The sequence below is a fragment of the Bos mutus genome, chromosome 5, assembly GCF_027580195.1.
Source record: "Bos mutus isolate GX-2022 chromosome 5, NWIPB_WYAK_1.1, whole genome shotgun sequence".
NCBI lineage: Eukaryota > Metazoa > Chordata > Mammalia > Artiodactyla > Bovidae > Bos > Bos mutus.
This window is the reverse complement of record NC_091621.1, coordinates 45,250,350-45,266,509: the sequence shown is the minus strand read 5'-3', so window position 1 is coordinate 45,266,509 and position 16,160 is coordinate 45,250,350. Positions and strand designations below refer to the sequence as shown.

The 16,160-nt window shown below is 47.8% G+C and overlaps 1 protein-coding gene across 1 annotated transcript; it reads left to right on the top strand.

Moving 5' to 3' along the window:
• Positions 1-6,338: 6,338 nt before the first annotated feature.
• Positions 6,339-14,603, top strand: LOC102274811 (keratin, type II cytoskeletal 2 oral). Its single transcript, XM_005907015.2, is given in 10 exon segments — positions 6,339-6,893; positions 7,985-8,211; positions 9,319-9,379; positions 10,083-10,155; positions 10,158-10,177; positions 10,964-11,128; positions 11,236-11,361; positions 11,998-12,218; positions 13,846-13,880; positions 14,296-14,603. Coding segments are annotated over 10 exon segments (1,791 nt in total).
• Positions 14,604-16,160: the final 1,557 nt, after the last annotated feature.

Here is a 16,160-nt window from a genome sequence, read left to right as displayed (position 1 = left end):
GTCTCCTTTACTTTAAGTCACTGTCCCTTGACTGTCCTCTCCATGCATTAAAAAAATTTTTTTTAATTAATTTATTTAATTGGAGGCTAATTATTTTACAATATTGTGGTTTTTGCCATACATTGACATGAATCAGCCATGGGTGTACATGTGTTCCCCATCCTGAACCTCCTTCCCACCTCCCTCCCCATCCCATCCCTCAGGGTCATCCCAGTAGACTGGCCCTGAGCACCCTGTCTCATGCACTGAACCTGGACTGGCGATCTATTTCACATATGGTAATATACATGTTGCAATGCTATTCTCTCAAATCATCCCACTCTCACCTTCTCCCACAGAGCCCAAAAGTCTGTTCTTTACATCTGTGTCTCTTTTGCTGTCTCGCATATAGGGTCATCTTTACCATCTTTCTAAATTCCATATACATGTGTTAATATACTGTATTCATGTTTTTCTTTCTGACTTACTTCATTGTGGAGTTTCATCCACCTCATTAGAACTGATTCAAATGCATTCTTTTTAATAGCTGAGTAATATTCCATTGTGTGTATATACCACAGCTCTCTCATCCATTCATCTGCCAATGGACATCTAGGTTGCTTCCATGTCCTGGACATTGTAAACAGTGCTGTGATGAACACTGGGGTACAAGTGTCTCTTTCAATTCTGGTTTCCTCGGTGTGTATGCCCAGCAGTGGGATTGTTGGGTCGTATGGCAGTTCTCAGAGAAGGCAATGGCAACCCACTCCAGTATTCTTGCCTGGCAAATCCCATGGATGGAGGAGCCTGGTAGTCTGAAGTCCATGGGGTCGCTAAGAGTTGGACACTACTGAGCGACTTCACTTTCACTTTTCACTTTCATGCATTGGAAATGGCAACCCACTCCTGTGTTCTTGCCTGGAGAATCCCAGGGACGGGGGAGCCTGGTGGGCTGCCGTCTCTGGGGTCGCACAGAGTTGGACACAAATGAAGCGACTTGGCAGCAGCAGCAGCAGCAGCATGGCAGTTCTATTTCCAGTTTTTTAAGGAATCTCCACACTGTTCTCCATAGTGGCTGTACTAGTTTGCATTCCCACCAACAGTGTAAGAGGGTTCCCTTTTCTCTGCACCCTCTCCAGCATTTATTGTTTGTAGGCTTTTTGATAGCAGCCATTCTGACTGGCATGAGATGGTACCTTATTGCAGTTTTGATTTGCATTTCTCTGATAATGAGTGATGTCGAGCATCTTTTCATGTGTTTGTTAGCCATCTGTATGTCTTCTTTGGAGAAATGTCTGTTTAGTTCTTTGCATTCTTATTCATTTTGTTTTAGTGTTTCTTTTGAGCATACTCTGGGAGATAGTGGAGGACAGAAGAGCCTGGGATGCTGCAGTCCATGGGGTTGCAAAGAGCTGGACACGACTTAGTGACTGAACAACAACAACAACAACAAAAGTATATTCAACAAGTTAATAGGGGTTAACATAGAAAGATTTTGTTGCTAGGTTTGTTTGGGGAGCTCCGATTTAGTAAAAGTAAATGATTCTTTGTACAAGAAAGAGGCTTTTAATAGGCAAATAAGCTTTAATAAAAACCCAAGAGAAAGCTAAACAATTTTCATTTCCCAAATTTATTTAACCACAAAACGTCTTAATCAAGGCTAACCTGGAGATAGATTTCTGCCCTAGATAAGCCCTGGGAGAGAATCTAGTACTAGATAAGGATTTAGGGATGAGTTGAAGAGTATTTTAATCCAGTCTGGAGAGGGAACCAGAATTTAGAAAAAATTGTGATTGCTAATAAGGTTTAGTAACAAAAGGATTTAGCTGTACTTAGGCATTCACTTCTTTATCAAGCTTAAGTGGTTGATGGGAGCTATAGAGTAATATATTTTTACTGTTAAGTAAAAAATTTACATTTTTACATTTACATTTGTTAATGTAAAAAAGTTTATATTTGTTAAGTAAAGTTATTTCAGCAGTGCCAAGTTTTTATTTTAACATGATAAAAAGGAGAAAATAATAATTCTTAGTCCAGGGGCAGCAGATCCAGAATGACTGCTTTTTTTTGAAGAACAAATTAATGATTATCTTGAAAATTGGATCTGAGAATCCATATGTAGAAAAGGGCATGTAAGAATCACCCCTTCATCCTTATCTCCTATATGGAGAAGGATGTCTGCTCACTTTGACCTAGAGGTAATGACTACTGTCTCATGATTCATTCTTCCTCTTACAATTACGTTTTAGGAAACTCAAGCATTCTCACTGCAGTTGAGTATCAGAGAACAATTTGGTTAGAGGGAACCACTCAGCTTCATGAAAACTGTCTTATTTTCTAGGTGAGGAAATAAGGATTCAGAGTGTTCTGCCACTTGGCAACCTTACACAGAAGGTTCCAGCAAGTGAGGGATTAGAACTCACACTGTTGGCAGCAGGTAGTTCATTGGAACTGCCCTAGAAGATCAGTGGGAAATATAGCCCAGGATGCTAACTCTGGATATTTTCAGCAGCTTTAGTCAACTGCTGAGAAAACAATCCCAACCGGCTAAAGAAGGCGGTGGTTGGCAGGCTCAGGGTATGTGGATTGGGGGAATCCAACCCAAAACTGTGCTTCAGTGACCTGCCCATCACCTCTCTCCATTCCTCTTCTTCAGTATCTACCAGGATGGCAGAAATCAGCCATACATAGGAGGCTGCCACCCGCTGTCTCAGCACTGGAGCCAAGGGAGGGGAAGGGAGTCAGAGACATTGATGTTTGTCCTTGTTTGCTTTGAGCTCTCACTCGGGGCTTCAGGTGAGCCTGGCTCAGCTTTGTTCCCAGGGAGGGCATTTTGTCTTCTGCTTTTCAAGGAGTTTCAAAGATTATGAACACAGACTTCACCAAGAGGACTGGCATTCAACTGATGGATGGAGTAAATGTCTCAAAGAAGAACCTGACACAGATCCCCTTCATGAATTGGCTATCGATGGGTAACGTTGACTTAAAAACCCAGTTTGTTGCTGGACACAATTTAAATCTCAAAACAATCCTGTGAGTGGGGCTCATTTTACATATAAGAGAGGCTAAAGAATTCTAGACTTCGCAACTAAACAGCAACGACAAAGAGGTCAAGTAGCTTGACTGAGGTCGTCACATGGTAAGAGGGAGACAAGAGGTTATTTGAACCCAGGTCTTCTGAAGTCCACGATGACAGGCTTTCTGTTAGACCCCAGTTACCTTGTTTTGTGTGGCATTTTGTAACTATCAAGGACTTTCAACTTACATTTCCTGTGAGGCTCATCACAAACCAATTAGGTTGGAAGGGATTTGACAGATTAGAACACAAACTTGTGTGTTGAGTCACTGCTCAAGGTCACCCAATCCAAACCAATTCTAGCAGAGGTCTTACTCTCTACTGTCCCAACTTGTTTATCTTACTCTCCACTCACACTCAGCTTTTTTCTCAGGGCTGAAGGTTTTCTTGAGGACAGTCAAGGCCAAACATAAGTTACTCCCTTCCCCATGTTCCCAAGTAGAATATTAGCCATCAGTGAACATAGAGTGCTTACCATGTGTTAAGCACCATAGTAAGCATTTCATATTCATTTAACTTGTTTAATGCTCGAGTACCTGCTATTATCATCCCCATCTTATAGTTGAGGAAACCAAGACACATAAAAATTAAGTAACTTGTTCAAGGTCAAAGAGCTACTGAGCTTCTAACCAAGTGGACTAACTTTAGACAAGAAGCAGAGCAGAGAATTGAGAATTAGCTGCAGAGCACTTAAAATTGCTAAACTTGAGGTTCTTGAGGGTTTTCCAGACCAGTCCTCTGCACCAGACTGCCTTGTCTGGAGACCATCCCAGAAAGAGAGTGCATGTTGCCGACTTGACCAGCATTCTGGAGATAGACTCACCACCTATTTCTCGGGGTGTGAGAATCACTTGCTCCTATTTCTGCCATAGCTTGTGAAGTCCCATATATAGGTAACAACATGAGAATTTGTTCTTGCCATGAGTGGTGTGGCTGGGTGTGGAGATGGGTTGGTCCAAGGATGGGAGACGATTGAGCTGTCAAAAGTCAGAGCAGTAACGCATCAGTGTACTCACTCTACTGCCAAGGGTCCTCCATTCCCCTCACTCCCTGAGCCCAGAAGGAACACCTATCTTCTAGATCAGGGCTTCCCAAACCTCCCTGATCATAAGGATTACCTAAAGGGCTTGTTAAGAATACAGACACCCAAACCCTTCCTCTGAAGATTTACATTCCATAAGACTGGGTCTAGACTATTTATACACTTAGATACTAGTCATCAGTTAACACACATTCTCAGTGTGCTTACCCTACGCACAGGCTGGAGATTCAGAATGAGTAGGATTCAACTCTTTCCCTTGACAAGCTCAGGACCCAGAGGGGTTCTGACAAATAAACAGTTCAGTTCAGTTCAGTTCAGTTGCTCAGTTGCGACCCCATGAATCGCAGCACGCCAGGCCTCGCTGTCCATCACCAACTCCTGGAATTCACTCAGACTCACGTCCATCAAGTCAGTGATGCCATCTAGCCATCTCATCCTCTGTCGTCCCCTTCTCCTCCTGCCCCCAATCCCTCCTAGAATCAGAGTCTTTTCCAATGAGTCAACTCTTCGCATGAGGTGGCCAAAGTATTGGAGTTTCAGCTTCAGCATCATTCCTTCCAAAGAAATCCCAGGGCTGATCTCCCTCAGAATGGACTGGTTGGATCTCCTTGCAGTCCAAGGGACTCTCAAGAGTCTTCTCCAACACCACAGTTCAAAAGCATCAATTCTTTGGCGCTCAGCTTTCTTCACAGTCCAACTCTCACATCCATACATGACCACTGGAAAAACCATAGCCTTGACTAGATGGACATTTGTTGGCAAAGTAATGTCTCTGCTTTTCAATATGCTATCTAGGTTGGTCATAACTTTTCTTCCAAGGAGTAAGTGTCTTTTAATTTCATGGCTGCAGTCACCATCTGCAGTGATTTTAGAGCCCCCCAAAATAAAGTCTGACACTGTTTCCACTGTTTCCCCATCTATTTCCCATGAAGTGATGGGACCAGATGCCATGATCTTCGTTTTCTGAATGTTGAGTTTTAAGCCAACTTTTTCACTCTCCTCTTTCACCTTCATCAAGAGGCTTTTTAGTTCCTCTCCACTTTCTGCCATAAGGGTGGTGTCATCTGCATATCTGAGGTGATTGATATTTCTCCCGGGAATCTTGATTCCAGCTTGTGTTTCTTCCAGTCCAGCGTTTCTCATGATGTACTCTGCATATAAGTTAAATAAGCAGGGTGACAATATACAGCCTTGATGTACTCCTTTTCCAATAAACAGATAAGGATACTCTGAATCAGGGCCCTGGTGGAAAAGCACAGGGTGTGGTGGAAAAAGAGGGAGGGGCATCTAACTCAGACCAGGTGGTGGAGGGGAGAGGGGGTCAAAGGCCACTAGATCTGATACAGCATGCACTCTCATTCTAAGATGATGAATGGGGTCTTTGAGCTGACTCCATCAGCCAACTGGTCCCACATTCTGCCCTCCCTTGCTTCTAGATCCAGAAATCACCTGCTGCTGGTCTAGGATGGTGGTAGAGGGGCTTGGTCTGAGACTCCTCTCCATATGCATCCCCTCTTCTTCAGCAAGCTTCACACTTGCTGCATATCTGACCTTCATTGCTCCCACAGGTCAGATATTTTATCTTCACATGTGTTTCCCATGACAGCAGCACCTCTCAGCTCAAGAGACAAGCTGGCTTAAGGGATGATTTGGCAGAGGTGGTGCCAGAGTGGATCCTTGTGGGGTCAGTGTACCTCTCAGCCCTCTATCCTCTCCAACCTAAGCCCTCCTCTGGATATTTCTTTGAAGTATCACAGACATGCCATGGAGTGGTGGCAGTCTGCATGCAGGGAGGGACTCAGGTCACCTGGAAAATGTTGTCTGGTCCTTAGCCTGGTGTCACAGAGCTCAGTAGCTCCTGACCCTCTGGTATCAAACCCCCATTCATCCTGCTGGATCAGGTGCTGTTTGAGTTCCCTGAGAGCCTTGAGGAAACCCATGGAGGGAGGAGAGCTCCAGTCCTTTGTCAACTGAGGCGTTTGGATGATTAAGCCAAGAAAGCAAAGTCACTTTGGTCCGGGGGATTATTTTTGAGGTGTGTTTGCAAAGTGCAAGTAACTTATTGCCTGGGAGGCAAACCAAACCCAAGATGACTCTCAGCTAATTGCTTGCCTCTCCTTCTTCCAAGCCAAACTCCTTGGTATATAAAGACCAGTCTCCTCTGTTGTCCCCATCCTCTGTCCTCATCCCTCTTGCAGCTCCTGCTAAGTGATTGCTAGCTTGCCTTTGAGCTCTCTCACCATGAACAGACAAGTCTGCAAGAAATCCATCAGTGGAGGGAGCCAGGGCTTCTCTGTCTGCTCTGCCATGGTCCCCTGCAGCAGCAGCAGGATGAGCTGTGTGGCCCGCTCTGGAGGAGCTGGCACAGGGGTCTGTGGGTCCCGGAGCAGAGCAGGCGGCTTTGGCAGTCGCAGTCTCTACAACCTGGGTGGCAATAAGAGCATCTCCATCAGCGTGGCTGGCTCCTGGGCTGGTGGCTTTGGGGGAGGGCGCAGCAGCTGCATCAGTGGCTATGGAGGTGATTATGGAGGTGGTTATGGGGGTAGCATTTGTGGAGTCAGAGGAATGGGCAGTGGTTATGGAGGGGTTGGTGGCTTTGGAGGGACTAGTAGCTTTGGTGGGCCTGGTAGCTATGGCTCTAGTGTCTGCCCTGGGGGAATCCAGGAAGTGACCATCAACCAGAGCCTCCTGCAGCCCCTCAGTGTGGAGATCGATCCCCAGATTGGGCAAGTAAAGGCCCAGGAGAGGGAGCAGATCAAGATCCTCAACAACAAGTTCGCCTCATTCATGGACAAAGTGAGGGCAAAGCCCAGAGGTGTCCTGGAGGGGTTGGGCTGCCCAGGGGGATGGTATAGGAAGAAGCCCATGGGACCTGCCAGGCTTAGAGGCAGGGGCTCCAGCTTCTTGTGCTGGTTCTACCTTGGCCCCCACAGGACAGTCAGTATGCCTCTCTTGCTCTGCAGGCCCTGTTTTCCCAGTTGTGAAATGGAGAAGGGTTTCATCTCCTGATTTTCTTCTTTGGATAGGGCCCAGGAAAGTGAAGTGAGAGTCCAGGAATGCTCTTAGCTCTTTTTAAGAAAGGGGCATTAACCACGAAATTATTATAGCTAACTTTCAGTGACTCTTGAGGAGCAATTGCTTGGTAATCCAAACTAGCTGACAACCAAACCTGTATTAGGAGGAATCTCAGGACTGCCTCTCGGTGATGAGTAGTGACAATTGACTTACCTTCTAGATGATGCTATGCTTCAGCCCACATTACACCAAGCTGTCCATACTCGGGCAGGGAAACGTATGCTTGATGTGAAGGAAAGAGCCTGGGATTTGAAGTTAAATGGAAGTTAGCTGGAAGCTGAGTAACTGAAAGGGGAAACAATTAAGGAGAATAAGAAAAATTTAGCAAAAGTTAAACCTTGTTGACTATTTTCCCTGCTTGAAGGGAGGTAAAAAGCTTTCCTTTAAAAGATGATGATAAACACCTTCGTCTGTGCAGGTCTCCTTTAGGCGTATGCTGAAGGATTCCAATAGACTTGATGAGGGCTGGGTTTGTCTCTTAGTTTTGTCACTTAGTAGTCACCTTACTTTGGGCAACTTATTTAAGCACATGGAGCCTCAGTTTCCTTATCTACAAAATGGGGACAACACCCTTTATAGGTAGTTGTATGGGAGGGTTAAATGAGATAGACTATGTGAAAACAGCATTCAGGAAGCACTCAATGTATCTCTTCCTCCTTTTCTAAACCCTCATCCTTCTAAAATTCCTGAAAAAACAGGCTCTTGAAGATTGGATGACCGGGTTGAGTTTCCACATATGGAACCCTTTGGGTTGGATGGCCCCACCTGCCCAACTCAAGAAGCTGACTATTTCTGTACCTCCCCTGCTACAGGTGAGGTTCCTGGAACAGCAGAACAAGGTCCTGAAACCAAATGGGACCTGCTCCAGCAGTGGACTGCGGGACTTGGGCTCCAGCTTGGGCTCCAGAGGCCTGGAGCCTTTATTTGAAAGCTACATCAACTGCCTGCGCAGGCAGCTGGATTCGGCTCTGGCAGAGAAGGGAAATCTGGAAGGAGAGCTAAGGAACATGCAGGACCTGGTGGAAGACTTAAGAAAGAAGTGAGGGCCCCAGCTGGGGAGTTTCCCCTCTTGGGATTAGCAGGGAGGTGTGGTCCCAACTGAGGATTTTTAACTGTTCCTGACTGTACCTTCAGTCAGGACTTGTGGATGGATTTATTGAGTATGTGAGAGGGTTGAGGACTGAGACTTCCAAGTGGCTGATGATGCCAGATTTGTCACTCTCCAGGCAGGGCCCTTCTACACCAGCCCAGATGGATGAGAGAGTCCTCCCAGAGTTCAAAGTCCTTCAGACTGGCAGGCCCTCCACACTTTACTGTACCAAGGCAGCACCCTGGAAACCCATCAAAAATGCAAATTCCCCTGCTCTGGTCCTAGATTCTGAACTGGTGGGTGGGGCAGGTCCCAGGTTCCAGGCAGACTGCTGTAAAGTGCTCTTCCAATGTGTCCAGCCCAGTCCCATTTCTGCAGCTTCAGTCAGCTCTCTCTTGCGTGTTTGTAATTATGGCTGACATCCTCTGAGGTCTGCAAGAGGTAAACAGGACCTCTCAAGATGGGAAGGGGGGTCCAGACATCCCTAGGGGTCAGGACCTGCAAGAAGGGGAAAGCCTGTTCTGGGGAGGCCCCATTCCACTCCATATGCACAAGCTTGTGGGCACCTGCTCAGATTAATGAAAAGAGAAACAGAGAAAACAGAGGTTGAAACAGCCAGCCTGAGCAAATACCTCTCTGGGCTTATCTGCCCACGTGCTTCGTGATGTCTCTAGAGCTGGGCTCCTCGAAGCCTTCCCCTCCCCTGCCTGGCACTCCTTGGCATGTCACTCAGACCTAGAAGGAGGTGGTCAAGGCAGTGGCCTGAGCTCCAAAAGGCCTCTAGGCAGGACTGGCTACATCAGTTTGGGGGTTCAGTGTGAAATGAAAACTCAGGGCCCTTGTCAAAAAATTATTAAGAATTTAAAGACTGGGTCAACAGAGCTTTAAACCAAACATAAGGACCTTCTGAACCCAGGGCTCTGTATAACTGCACGGGTTGCACACCCTTGAAGCTGGTCCCGTCCCTTGGTGAGGAGATTCTGCCTGAGTTCTTTTTTTTGTTTTTTCCAACTTCTGAAATATGAATGTCCAAACATGTGGCTCTTTCTGTCCCAGGTATGAAGATGAGATCAACAAGCCTACTGCTGCAGAGAATGAGTTTGTGGGGCTCAAGAAGGTGAGGAATCTGGGACAATGGGGACCTTGGCTCCCTTTCTGGGTGTGGACCCCCCAGGAGGGAGAGCAGAGCCAACTTCTCTGGGGCCCTGTGACCCTATGCTCTGTGGGCTGTTTACATCTTTTCTTGCATTTTTGGGGAATGAGGAGTTTGATGAAGGAAGCTGCTCTGAGTATGTTGCTGGTGGAGATGACATCTTATAATGTGACCGATGAGCTGATTGGTGATGTGAAATAATAATGCAGGCTTTATCTATAGCATTGAATCAAGGTTTTCAGCCTACAAGTGTACCCTGGATGTTATTAATAAAAACAATCAGCAAATACTGATAGCTTGTGTCAGCCAGTCATCATAAGGATGAAGTTGTGAGAAGAATGCCTTCCTTTCTCTTCAAGAGGCTGGGTTTTTGGTCCTACCTAACCAAAGTCACATATTGGATAAATGTGATTTTGCTACCCTTACTCCGTACCTGGCTGATGGGGTGTATGTTTTGTCAAAGCATTGGGATTTGATTGGCCAAGGCAATTAAAAGGAAGAAAACCACTTTTCCTTTTTTCAAAAAAGAGAAGTCATAATTAGAAAGAGGAATGGGGGCGGGGCAAAGAAGAACAATGAAGACTCAGAACAGCGCTGTGGGTGGAGGGGAACAGACGGTCACCTTCTTCTGGGTTTCTGACTGCCCTCCTCCCTTCCTTTTTTTCAGGACGTGGATGCAGCCTTCATGAACAAGGTGGAGCTTCAGGCCAAGGTGGACAGCCTGACAGATGAACTCAACTTCTGAGGACCCTCTATGAGATGGTGATTCCTTGGTCGTCCAAGCCCCAGAGCCTTCTCGCATCTTTCCAAGCATGCTTCCCAAGTGTGACATCAGGGGACAGTCACGTGGCAGGATGGGGCTTCCTAGGTGCCTCAGTGGTAAAGAATCTGCCTGCAATGCAGGAGATGCGGGTTTGATACCTGGGTAGGGAAGATGCCCTGGAGAAGGGCATGGCAACCCACTCTGGTATTCTTGCCTGGAGAATCCCATGGACAGAGGAGCCTGGAGGGCTACAGTCCATGCAGTCACCAAGAGTCAGATGCAACTGAGCGACTGGGCACATGCACGCACATGGCAGGACACTCACGAAACCAGCAGTAGGGTTCAGACCTCAGCTCTACTCCACCCAGGGAATGCCAACTTAACTCCTCATGGTTGCCTGGACCTGGCTTCACAGGACCAGGGTCCCTCTCTGTCCCCTACTTACCCTTTGTAGTTGCCTCTAACCCTCTGGCTCCTAACCCAGTACCACAGTGAGCTCTTCCAGAGGACCCCTCCTTACTGCAGTCCCTGGAAACCCACCCAGTAGGGTTCACTGACTGATACTTTCAGGCCAACAATCTTATTATATAGGTGTTGTTCCTTTTTTCTTTTGTTTTATTGTCTGATATCCTTTTGGCTGTAGCTGGGCCTGAAATGGAAGCTGGTATTTCTAACTCTCCCACTCCTGGCCCCCTTGTTGTGGGGGTAGAAGACTCGTGGACTTCTTTATTCTCAGCATCTCTTGAGGCCAGGAGAGGTGAAAGTGAGCTCCATGTTTCCCACAGGAACTGACCCAGATGCAGAATCACCTTAATGACATGTCCGTGGTCCTGTCCATGGACAACAACCACTGCCTGGACCTGGACAGCATCATCAGTGAGGTCAAGGCCCAGTACGAGGACATTGCCCAGAAGAGCAAGGCCGAGGCCGAGGCCCTGTACCAGACCAAGGTGGGAGCTCTCCTCTGTTCCCACACTCTAGCTGGAGGTCCGCTGACCTCCATCAAAAGCGCTCCAACAGTTTGCAAAGTTGTGATGATGGGTTTCTCTTCTGTCAGCTTGGAGAGCTGGAGAACAAGGCTGGAAGGCATGGGGATGACCTGAAGAACACCAAGAACGAGATCATGGAGCTCAACCGGATGATCCTGAGGCTGCGGGCTGAGATTGAGAATGTCAAGAAGCAGGTGGGTCTGGGCTGAGTGGAAAGTCCTGGAGGTCTTCTGGGCCCTGGGGAGGAGGAGGAGCAACAGCTGGACTTCTGCCACAGGCCTTCTCAGTTCTTTTGTGGTTGCCTGTGGGACAGCCTGGTCTCTGGGACACTCTGTTCTCCTCGATTCTCCTCCCCGAGGTTGGGCTTCTCAGAAGGCTCCCTAAGGAGAGACAGTTGTCCATTCTGGTTTGCCCAGCAGCAAATCTTCCAACTGTAAGGGTGGTCTTAAACACTCAGCTCTCAGTAGGATCTGCCCTCAATGAGCTATTTATCACGCACTTCATGTAACTTTGAAGACTAATATATATCACTAGAATGAAGTGATTATAACAATCTTAAAAAAAAAGAACCACTTACCAGACTACCTCCACCTTAACCAGCAAATCGGTGTTCCTTTTCTTGATGAGACATGAGTTAATTTAAAAGGGCCGAAGAAGACTGAACCAACTGTGAAACTGACTTCTGTTTTCTGAGTATGCGCCACTGAATTTCTAAGAAGGGGAGGAAGGGAAAGGGAGGAATTTCTTGGATGGGTAAGAGATGTTGGAAAGATCAGCTGTTTGCTTTCTGGTCACTAGGCTAAACAGTCTCTTAACTCCCTCTTTCCTAGAATGCCAACCTGCAGAACGCTATTGCTGATGCTGAGCAGCGTGGGGAGCTGGCCCTCAAGGATGCCAATGCCAAGATCCAAGAACTGCAGGACGCCCTTCAGCAGGCCAAGGATGACCTGGCCCGGCTGGTGCGTGACTACCAGGAGTTGATGAATATCAAACTGGCCTTGGATGTGGAGATCGCTACCAACCACAAGCTGCTGGAGAGTGAGGAGTGCAGGTGAGGGGCTGTGGGGTCATTATCCTCCAGAAGTGAGTTCAGAGTGGCCTTTGATAGTGGAGAAAGGGAACAAGGTTATAGGGAGAGGACAATAGGTAAGGAATCTCCTGAATGACAGAGTTGAGGATTCAGGCCCCACTCTCTCTCTCTATATATATATATACATATATGTATATACAGACAATCAAACTTATCTCACACTTTGATTTACCTTAGACATCAATATTGCATTACATATCTCTGTTGGGCGACAGGGGATGAGATAGTTGGATAGAATCACTGACTCAATGGACATGAGTTTGAGTAAACTCCAGGAGATAGCAAAGGACAGGGAAGCCTGGTGTGCTGCAGTCCATGGGGTCGCAAAGAGTCAGACACGACTGAGTGACTAAACACCTCTGTTGAGCCTCACTGTATGCAGGTGGAAGGGAAAGTCCTTTGGGCTTATAATAAAAGTTATAGTGCTGTCCACTGGACCTTTCTCGGATGAAGACAATGGCCTATATCTGTGCTATCTAATATAGTAGCCCTTGGCCACTTGAGCACACGAAACCTGGCGAGTGCAGCTGAGTTTTATATTTAATTTAATTAAATAAAATAGCTTCAGGTGGGGAGTGGTTACCATGCTGGACAGCTCAGTATAGACAGTCCTAGAACACCTGCATCCCTGAGGCTGAGTCTATATGGGAAGGTGGCTGATACATACATACTCTGGAAAAATAACACAATATCAAGTAGCAGATAAGGGCTCAGTGAGTGGATGTCAAATGCCAAAGGGGTGTCAAGAATTGAAAGATCCTTCTAATGACTAGCTGCTCCATGAATCCTGTGTTCAGAGCCTCTGTCTTCAGGCAGCTCCCAATCTGATGGAGGAAGCAGAACTCACACGTGAGAAGAAAACTTAAGGATTTCTTACGTCTCTAAGAAAAGGAGTGAGAGTGCAGATGGTGCTGCATGCATTGGGAAGTGTGGGATGAGCAAGGAGACAGCGACACCAGTGGGGGCCACAGTGGCAAGGCGTGTGGACACGTTCCGTGTTTGCTCAAACATGTGGTCATGCCTGTTCCGTGAACAAGAATGAGGCACAGGAAGATGGGGAGAGTGGGCAGGACATTTCCATCATGTGTTGAGTGTCAGCCCCTCTCACATATTATCCTTCTTGAATAACCATTACTGCCACCACCACCCCAGGAGGGCTCACTGGGGAAGGCTTCCCGGAAGAAGAGCTGTAGGAATAAGAAAGCCAGGCCTGGGTGAAGGAGGGGAAGGGCATAGCTAAGGTGGGAAGATGGTCTCAGCAGCGGAGGAGAGGTGAGGATGGGCTAATCAAGGGGGTGTTGAGTGATGAGTAGTGTGTCTGGAAGATAATCTTGGAAATTAGTGAAAGATGATGGGAAGATGGAGAGATGGTGATTGGTGGAGCTGCTGGAAGCCTTACTTCCCTGCAGCAGCCCCTTTTCCTGGGGAGATCTGTGTCTGGAAACAGACTCAGAATAGCCTTTCTTCTTTTGGGAGCTGGCCCCTACAAGGGCAAAAGGGAGGACATGGCTCCCAGGGTTATGAACCCTGAGCTCTTCATCTAAGGACTCATTGCAGAAATAATCCTCATCTCCTCTTGCTTTTTTAGAATGTCTGGAGAGTGTCAGAGCGCTGTGTGCATTTGTAAGTAGCCTTTCAAAACTTTCTCCCTGGGATGCAGAAAGGGCAACTAGAAACATCCTGACTGACATTTGGGTGGGAGAGCCTGACCCATGCAAGGCGGCCAGGCCACCAAAGTGTCCAGGGTCTCAGGCAATGGCCACACTACTCTGCTCCTAGTGGAACTTGACCAACTGGCAGGCCAGAGCTGAAGCCCCTGTGGTCCCAGGGAATTCCTTAGGTTGGAGAACCAGAAATTCCTATGGATACTTCTGGCTCTTATTCCTGGGGAAGGGAACCAGAGGGCCAGGGCTCACTCCTGCTGTTTACCCACTGAGGCCTCAGAGAAGTTGAGTAACTTTCTCTGAGTCACACAGCCAAGCAGGGTTGGGGTACAGGCCCAGGGCCTGAGCCTGAGTCCAGTGCTTGTTTTCCTTAGCGGTGGTCAGCAACGTCACCAGCACAGGCACCAGCCCTGGTGGAGGCCGTGGGGGATTTGGAGGGGTCACTGGTGGCAGTGGCAGTGGCTACAGAGGCGGCGGTGGCAGCTACAGAGGAGTCAGCGGCGGCAGCGGTGGGGGCAGATGCAGCGGCGGGGGCTCCCCGGCCTGCAGCAATGGGAGCAGCGGCTCTGTGAACCAGAGCTGCATCCAGAGCTCAGGAAGCACTGGCTACAGGTCTGGCGGTGGGGGCGGCACCACCCTCTGCTTCACTCAGACCACCAGCTCAAACCAGCTTTGCAAGTGATCCTTTGTTGGGGGGGGGCAATCTCCATGCCCACTGGTTTCCCCTCAGCTTGGGACAGTACTCCCCTCTCTGCTTGGCATGGACAAATGCCAGCCCCAACCTTGCTTTTCCTCAAGCTCCTGGGAGAAGCGGTTGAACTTCCTGGCTCCTCCATCCCCAAGACCTCTCCTAGGCCTGGGAGGTCCAGCTGCTAGTCTGGGATGATGATGCCCTAGATGCACTTTTGTAAAGGCCCCTGACTTTGGACAGCAACACCTCAGCCCAGACAAGTGTGGGTCTTCCCAGCCTGGCCTGTTCCCTCCCTGGGCCATCTCTCTTGGGAGTTGATGGTCTGAGGCTGGAATGTTTCAGCCCCTGCCTGAGGAGGGCAGTGCAGTGGGGCTGCTGCTAGAGGGTAAATGGTTAAGATCTCTGGACCGTTGGTTCTCAGGGTTCCCGCCCCACATCTGGACATCATATCCTGACTCACCTCTGGCACCTTAATTCCCTGAGCTGTGGATTCTCTGCTGATGGTTGTTGTACTTTCTTTTCCCAATAAATTGCACTGTATTTCATATTCTGGTATTTGGCTTTCAAGGAGTCACAGAATAAACCAAGGTCCAAGAATAGATGGAAATCAGGTATGGATGGTGATTTCTTAGGTTAGTAGTGGGTGTAAAGGACACTGCATAGTCTTGGCTTCTCCTCTATCCATTTGGTTGTGTTCTTGTGATAGGACTGGTCAAGAGTATGTTGCTTCAGTGGGGACTGCCCACTCCCAAGGAGGCCTTCCCACCCACCCTTTTGTCCCCACTGGGCCTCTGAGACCCAGTCTTGGTAAAGGAGTGTTTTGCAGTTCATCGATGTAGTAGACTCCAGTGGGATTTGGTTCCTTCCAGGTAAGAGGCAAGGGTTTCCCTGGTGGTTCAGATGGTAAAGAATCAGCCTGCAACGTGGGAGACCCAGGTTTGATCTCGGGGTCAGGAAGATCCCCTGGTGAAGGGAATGGCAACCCACTCCAGTATTCTTGCCTGGAGAATTCTATGAACAAAAGAACCTCATCCATGGGGTTGCAAAGAGTCAGACATAACTGAGACACTAACACTTTCACTTTCTTTCAGGTAAGAGGCAGGAGTGCTACACTAGTGAGGCTCACACCAGATAGATGTAAAATTATGAGTGGGAAAGGTGAGTGTTTACCCTTCCACCAACATTTCCCAGTCATTCTCAGAAAGCTGAATCGCAAACCCAGGAAGGATCAGGGTAATAAGAGAGCCACTGATGGAAACCAGAGAGACTGAGAGAGTCCGTGGAGATGGCAATTAGAGTCTCATTCCTTTCCCCACCTGCCAAACCAATCCCTTCTGCAGGTCTTTGAGTGTGATAAAACTCTGGTTTGTAAGTCACTGTAAGTCATGCATTACCACCCAGAAGTGAGATCAGAGCTGGACTAATAAGGCAATGGTACATTTGTCTGATGGTCCAAGATTACCAGGAGATTGCTCAAGATTCATGTTCTACAGCCTGATGTGATCTCCTGTGTTCACCCCAAGTATAGCAGCTCTGGAGAAGGAGATA